Genomic DNA, 6,767 nt, shown 5'->3' on the forward strand with positions numbered 1-6,767 from the left:
TGCAGATCCAGGAGCTGCAAGGCAAGCTCCAGCTGGTGGAAGGCGAGAACGCCGCCATGCGGGCGTCGCTGCTGCGCCTGCGCTCGGTGGAGGACGAGCTGGCGGCGGCCAGGGCGCAGGCGAGCATGCGCACGAGCAGCCAGGAGCCGCCGCGGGTCCAGGACGAGGCGCAGGGCCCGGATGCGGAGGAGGAGCAGCTCCGGCGGGCCAACGGAGAGCTGAGGCGCGAGCTGCAGAGCATGGCCGGGCGCAACCAGCTCCTGGAGGGCAAGCTGCAGGCCCTGCAGGCCGACTACCAGACGCTGCAGCAGCGCGAGGCGGCCATCCAGGGCTCCCTGGCCTCGCTGGAGGCCGAGCAGGCCAGCATCCGCCACCTGGGCGACCAGATGGAGGCCAGCCTCCTGGCGGTGCGGAAGGCCAAGGAGGCCATGAAGGCGCAGGTGGCGGAGAAGGAGGCGGCCCTGCAGAGCAAGGAGCAGGAATGCGATCGCTTGCGCCAGGAGGCCCTGAAGTGGCGGCAGCTGGCCGAGTCCCGGGACGGGGAGCGCAAGGCCCTGGAGCACCAGTGCCAGCAGCAGAGCCAGCTGATCGAGACCCTCAGCAGCCAGAAAGGCCCCGAGGAGCTGCCCCGGGGCGACAGCGTGCAGCTGGCCGTGCTGTCTCAGGCCCAGCTGGAGGTCCACCAAGGGGAGGCCCGGCGGCTGCAGGCCGAGGTGGGCGACCTGCACGCCAAGCTGCGGGTGGCCCTGGGCGAGCGCGACAAGGCGCAGAGCCAGCTGACGGTGACGGAGGCCACCCTGCAGGAGCACAAGGCCCTGGTGCAGCAGCTGAAGGAGCAGAACGAGGCGCTGAACCGGGCCCACGTGCAGGAGCTGCTGCACTGCTCCGAGGCCCAAGGGGACCGGCAGGAGGAGCAGGCGGCTGTGGCCCTGCAGGCCGAGCTGCTGCGCGTGGCGTGCGGCTCCGAGGACGCGCAGCTGGCGCACGTCGAGCTGCAGGAGCAGCTGCGCCGGGCCAACACCGACACGGCCGAGCTGGGCATCCAGGTGTGCGCGCTGACGGCAGAGAAGGAGCGGGTGGAGGGCGCGCTGGCCTGCACCGCGCAGGAGCTGCAGGACTGCAAAGAGGCGGCGGCCAGGACGAGGGCCAGCCTGGAAAGCCAGGTCGTGGGCCTCCAGCAAGAGAACGAGAGTCTGCAGGAGCAGCTCAAGAGGGCCGAGGAGGCAGCCGGCTCCCTGGCTGGCCTGCAGGTCCAGCTGGCTCAAGCCGAGCAGCAGGCCCAGAGCCTGCAGGAGGCCGCACACCAGGAGCGGGACGCCCTCAAGTTCCAGCTGAGCACCGAGATCATGGATTACCAAAGCCAGCTGAAGGTAAAGCGGGTTGGGCTTATCAACATAGCTCCTCCTCAGGAGGCTGAGATCTGAGGATCCTAAAATGAGGCCAGCCTGGGCAGTGAGATTCTCCTCTCCACTGTTACCGCCAAAAAGCTGCAGGTGGTGGTGTGGCCCAAGCGGTTGGGCACCAGCCTTGAACCAGAAAACTGAGAGGTGGACAGCAGTTTGAGGAGTGAGCGAGGAACCCCGTCTTTCACCATCCCCCTTTGTGCTTCTCTCCAGACAGCCAACGAAGAGGGCGAGAGCCTCAGGGCGCAGCTGGACGAGCGGGGCCAGCAGCTGCAGGCGGCCCGGGAGGCCGTGGACGAGTTGAAGGTCAGTGGTCGCTGTGTGCGGGCCCACCAGGGAAGGAGGCTTTGTGGGGGCCATTTCAGGGGGGGCTTCCTGCTCAGTGTCCTGTTCCCGGGGTCACAGGCCCATCCGTTCAGACACCCTGGAGCTGCCAAGGGAAAAAGAAAGCGGGTGTGTGTGTGGGGGGGGGCACGCTCTTCCTTGGCCAGCCCGTTGACAGCCCAAACTGCGCGTGCGCAGGAGCCACGCTGGACTTGTGGGTATCTCGGGCAGGCTTGGACAAGCTGAGGGTCCCCTCCCTTGTGTGCCAGGCTTTGCAAGCAACCTTGGAGGAGAAGCTGAGCTGCACCAGCAGCCGCCTGGCCGAGTGCCAGGCCTGCGCGCTGCAGAAGGAGCAGGAGGCGGCCGCCCTGCGCGAGCAGCTAGACCGGTGAGTCCTTCCCGCGGCTCCCGCTACTCGGGAGGCCGAGATCTGAGGATCGCAGTTGATGGCCACGCCCAGGCAGGAACGTCGGTCTGAGTCTTATTTCCAATGAGCCACCACCAACCAAAAACCCAAAGTGTGGCTCAGGTGGTAGAACGCCAGCCTTGAGCAACCAAGCCTCAGGGACAGCACCCAGGGCCTGAGTTCCAAAGTCAGGGGGACACTTTGCTGAGAGTCCAGGTGAACCCCCCCCCCGAGAAAGTGGAGCCCCATAGCTGATCGGATGAGATCAATCCCTCCCCCCTCCTGCCCAGAACACAGAAGGAGCTGACCAAAGCCTCAGCAAAAATCCAAGAGTATTACACCAAACTCTGCCAAGAGGTGACCGACCGGGAGAGGAACGACCAGAAGCTGCTCGCCGACCTGGACGACCTGAACCGAACGAAGAAGTACCTGGAGGAGAGGCTCATAGAGCTGCTCAGGTGAGGGCTGGCCCGGCCAGCAGGCAGCCAGCCAGGGGCCCGGCCCGTCTCCTTGTGTCTGTCCACCCGCATGTCCTTCCTGAGGCCCACACAATCCTGGGATTGAGCACTCTAGAAGGCTGGACCACTAGCTGGTTGTGTACCTGGCCTGGGGATTTCAGGCTCTGCTATGTGATTGGTTGCTTTCAAAGGTTGTGTTGGACAAGGGTGGCTCTTACTTTCCAATTCCAGTAACGCAGGAGGCTGAGGTCTGGAGGATCTTGGTTCAAAGCCCAGGCAGGGACGTCTGTGCGGCTCTTTATCTCCAGTTAACCACCAAAAAAATCTGTGGCTCAAGTGGTAGAGTGAGCTGAAGAGCCTCAGAACAGCGCCCAGGCCCAGAGTTCAAGCCCCAGGATCCCCCCCCCCCAAAAAAAAAGTGATGTACAGAGGGATGACAGTTACATAAGTCAGGTAAAAAGTACTTTTTTTTTTTTTTCCTATTGGTCGTGGGGCCTGAACTCTGGGCCTGGGTGCTGTCCCTCAGCTCTTCAGCTCAAGGCGAGCGCTCTACCACTTGAGCCACAGCACCACTTCCGGTTTTCTCGTGGGTTATTAGAGATCAGAGTCTCACAGACTTTCCTGCCTGGGCTGGCTTTGAACCGCGATCCTCCGATCTCAGCCTCCTGAGCGGCTAGGATGACAGGCCTGAGCCACCGGCGCCTGGCCCCTGTCCGCGGGGATTGTGGGTGCGGGCAACTTCTTGCACAACAGCGCTGCGTGCAGGTCCCAGCATCCCCCGCGTGTGCACGCACACACACACACACACACGCCCCGCCCCGTGGCAGCAGGAGCCCTGGCGTGGCGGGGGCGGCGGGGCGCACGGATTCCCTGTGCTTCTGCCCCAGGGACAAGGACGCGCTGTGGCAGAAGTCGGACGCCCTGGAGTTCCAGCAGAAGCTCAGCGCCGAGGAGCGGTGCGTGGGGGACGCGGAGGCGACCCACTGCCACGACTGCAGGCGCGAGTTCGGCTGGATGGTGCGCCGCCACCACTGCAGGTCAGCGCGCATGCGCGTGCGCCCGCACCAGCGCTCCCTCCCCCCCCCCGCGCCCCGCCTCGCGCATGCGCGCTCACTTCCGGGCATCCTCCGTTGCAGGATCTGCGGGCGCGCCTTCTGTTACTACTGCTGCAACAACTACGTGCTTGCCAAGCCCGGCGGCAAGAAGGAGCGCTGCTGCCGGGCCTGCTTCCACAAGTGCAGCGACGGGCCCGGCTCCCCCGGCAGCGCCAGCTCCGGCGCCAGCCAGGGCGAGGCCAGCCCCGCGCCGTCCCCCGCCCGGACCCGGCCGCCAGCCATCGAGGGCCCAGGTCGGTCCCACGCGCCCCGTGGACCCGCCTGCGTGTTGTCGGGGTTTGGGGGAGCTCCCACCAATCCGAGACTTCCTGACTCGGCTCGAGGGGGGCTGGCTGGCTGGCCCTGGTGGATCCCCTCGTGCGGACCCCAGGGCCTCCCCCCGACGGGCAGTGCTACCTCGCGCATGCTCACTGCCCGGGGGGGCGCGTGCGCCGCCGGCCCTGCCCCTCGGCTCATGAAAGGAAGCAAGCGCCGGGTACACAGGCAGTCCCTGTGAGCCCGGCCTCGCCCGGGATGCCGGCCAGCCACCTCCAGAAACACCATTCCTCTTGGTAGACAAGCAAGCACGCTGTGGGAGGCTGCCCTGGAGTCTCCCAGGTCTCCAGATCGTTTTTCTTGGTCCTGGGGCTTGAACTCTGGGCCTGGGCGCTGTCCCTCAGCTCAAGGCGAGCGCTCTACCACTTGAGCCACAGCACCACTTCCAGATTTGTTTTCGTTTCAGTGATTTGTTGGAGAGGAGAGTCTCATGGACTTTCCTGCCTGGGCTGGATTTGAACCTCGATCCTCGGATCTCAGCCTCCTGGGGCAGGAGCAGGGTGGGCCTGGGCTGCCCAGAGCCAGGACTCGGTGGCACGGGCGTGTGTGCTCCGTGCTGCTACTTTTAGACAGATCTTCCCATCTAAATACAGAGCCCAGAGAAGGTAGAGGAGCTAGAAGCCTCTTTCTCAGGCTGCGCACCCGGTCTCCTCCGTGCTCTCCGTGCGTTTCTCGAATGTCCCTCACCCTGGGCAGGGTCACTGTGGGTGGGAGTGACCGTTGTGCCTCTCCTGCCCCCCAGGGGCCGCGGCTGACTGCAGGTCCCCGGACGACGCGGTGTTTGACATCATCACGGACGAGGAGCTGTGTCAGATCCAGGAGTCGGGCTCCTCCCTGCCCGAAACACCCACGGAAACCGAGTCTCCCGAGCCGAGCGTGGCTCCCCAGTGAGTATACGAGCGCCGTCCACGCGGCCTGTCCCCGCGCACGCGCACGCGCACCAAGCGAGCAGGACCTTCGAGACAGCCGGGGTCCCAGCGCAGGGCGGGGCCCCGGCTGAGCTGCTGCCAGCCCCGCGCGTGCGCAGCGCGGCCTGCACGGCGGGAGCGGGCCCGACGGGGCGCGCCTGCAGCGGCTCCCCTCCCGGGACCCAGCCGCCGCCCCCTCGGAGGACCCGGCTCCGACCCCATCAGCGGCCGTGGAGAGGCGCGGCGCGGAGCGCTCCGTGACCACACCGACGGCCGCAGCGTGGGCCTCTGCCGCTCTACCTACCTGCCTTTCTTCCTCCCCACCTCCCCGACCGGCCCTTGCTGTCTTCCTGACGACATTCTGGGCTGGGGTGAGATGGATTCGCATCTCCTCTGTGGCCAAGGATGTCGTGTGCATGTGTGCGTGCGTGTGCATGTGTGTGCGCGCGTGTGTGTGTGCATGTGCGTGCGCGTGCGTGTGCGTTTAGCCGTTTGTGCTTCTTTGGAGAACTTGGCTGTGCAGTGAACGGGCCAATTTCTTCCTTGGATTTGTTTAGTTCTTGATATCGACCCTTGAGTGAGCAGCGGCTCACGCCTGTCATCCCAGCTGCTCAGGAGGCTGAGGACCCTGGTTCAAAGCCAGCGTGGTCGGGAAAGTCCGTGAGACTCTTTCCTCCAATTAACCAGCAAAAAGCCAGAAAGGGAACAGTGGCCCAAGTGGTAGAGCCCCAACCTTGAGCAAAAAAACTAAGGGACAGCGCCCAGGTCCTGAGTTCCAGCAACAGTATCCTCTCTAACACACACACACACGCAGAACTTTCTAGGTTCCTTTGGCTCTCCCGAGTCAGAGACCAGCAAGGGTTGATGCTTTGGCGGCGGCAGCCTTCATGGAGTTAATTTTCCTGAGGTTGATGTCGAGCTGTACTGTTGGGGGTGCACATGGGGTGCCCTGTGTGTCTGGGTACTTTTTTACCCCGGCTGCAACTCGCACCCAGAGCCCACCCGCCGGCAGAGCCTCGCGCTCAGGGTGCTTGGCGTTGCCAGCTGGCATGGCTACCACCTGCTACCCGAGGAGCAAAACACGAGCAGGGTACGGGGCCGTGGTTAAGGTTGGAGAGGCGCCGTGCGGGCGGGAGTCGGGAGTGGGCAGGCGCGCTGCGGTTTCAGCTGCGTGAAACTATGCAGCCAGCGTGAAGCCCTCTGCGCGTGCGCGCTCTGCCAGCCAGGCCAAGTCTCCGCTCACTTGGAGAGTTGGAGCGGGCGCCCGGTGTGGCCTTGGTTACCGCGTGAAGACCCGGGTTACTGCTGGTGTGTGGGGGGGGGTCTTGAACTCAGGGCCTGAACGCTGTCCTTCAGCTCAAGGCTGGCGTTCTGCCACTTGGGCCACAGCGCCACTTCTATTTTTCAGGTGGTTCACTGGAGATAAGTCTCAGGGACTTTCCTGCCTAGGCTGGCTTTGAACCGTGATCCTCAGATCTCAGCCTCCTGAGTAGCTAGGATGACAGGCGGGATCCACTGGGCTGAGCTCATACTCTGTACACCAAGCCGAGCAGTCAGTGTCTGTGTGTAGTCCAGGCATGACACCTCAGGGAAACGGCCTCCAGCTTTTATTTTCATAGTCATGACATTTACATACTGTCTGATGTGGGCGTGGTTGCATAGACAGGTGTGCGGGGAAAGCATTGGCTATTGGAGATGAGCAAAGCCACCAGAGTTCACTCCAAAAATGCCACTTGGATTTTTTTTTTTTGCGTCCGGTCGTGGGGCCTGAACTCTGGGCCTGGTTGCTGCCCCTCAGCTCTTCAGCTCAAGGCTAGCGCTCTACCACTGGAGCCACA

The 6,767-nt window shown here is 64.1% G+C and overlaps 1 protein-coding gene across 1 annotated transcript in view; it reads left to right on the forward strand.

Annotated features, from left to right (window-relative positions):
- Fyco1 (FYVE and coiled-coil domain containing 1) overlaps positions 1 to 6,767 on the forward strand; it is a 19,794-nt gene that overhangs the window by 7,596 nt on the left and 5,431 nt on the right. Inside the window, exons 7-13 of the mRNA XM_013030229.1 lie at positions 6 to 1,370; positions 1,617 to 1,709; positions 1,997 to 2,115; positions 2,424 to 2,591; positions 3,479 to 3,628; positions 3,728 to 3,939; positions 4,764 to 4,908. Coding sequence (XP_012885683.1) covers positions 6 to 1,370; positions 1,617 to 1,709; positions 1,997 to 2,115; positions 2,424 to 2,591; positions 3,479 to 3,628; positions 3,728 to 3,939; positions 4,764 to 4,908 — 2,252 coding nt within the window. The remainder of the gene's footprint in view (positions 1 to 5; positions 1,371 to 1,616; positions 1,710 to 1,996; positions 2,116 to 2,423; positions 2,592 to 3,478; positions 3,629 to 3,727; positions 3,940 to 4,763; positions 4,909 to 6,767) is intronic.

Source organism: Dipodomys ordii, unplaced genomic scaffold (assembly GCF_000151885.1).
Source record: "Dipodomys ordii isolate 6190 unplaced genomic scaffold, Dord_2.0 Scaffold128, whole genome shotgun sequence".
Lineage (NCBI taxonomy): Eukaryota > Metazoa > Chordata > Mammalia > Rodentia > Heteromyidae > Dipodomys > Dipodomys ordii.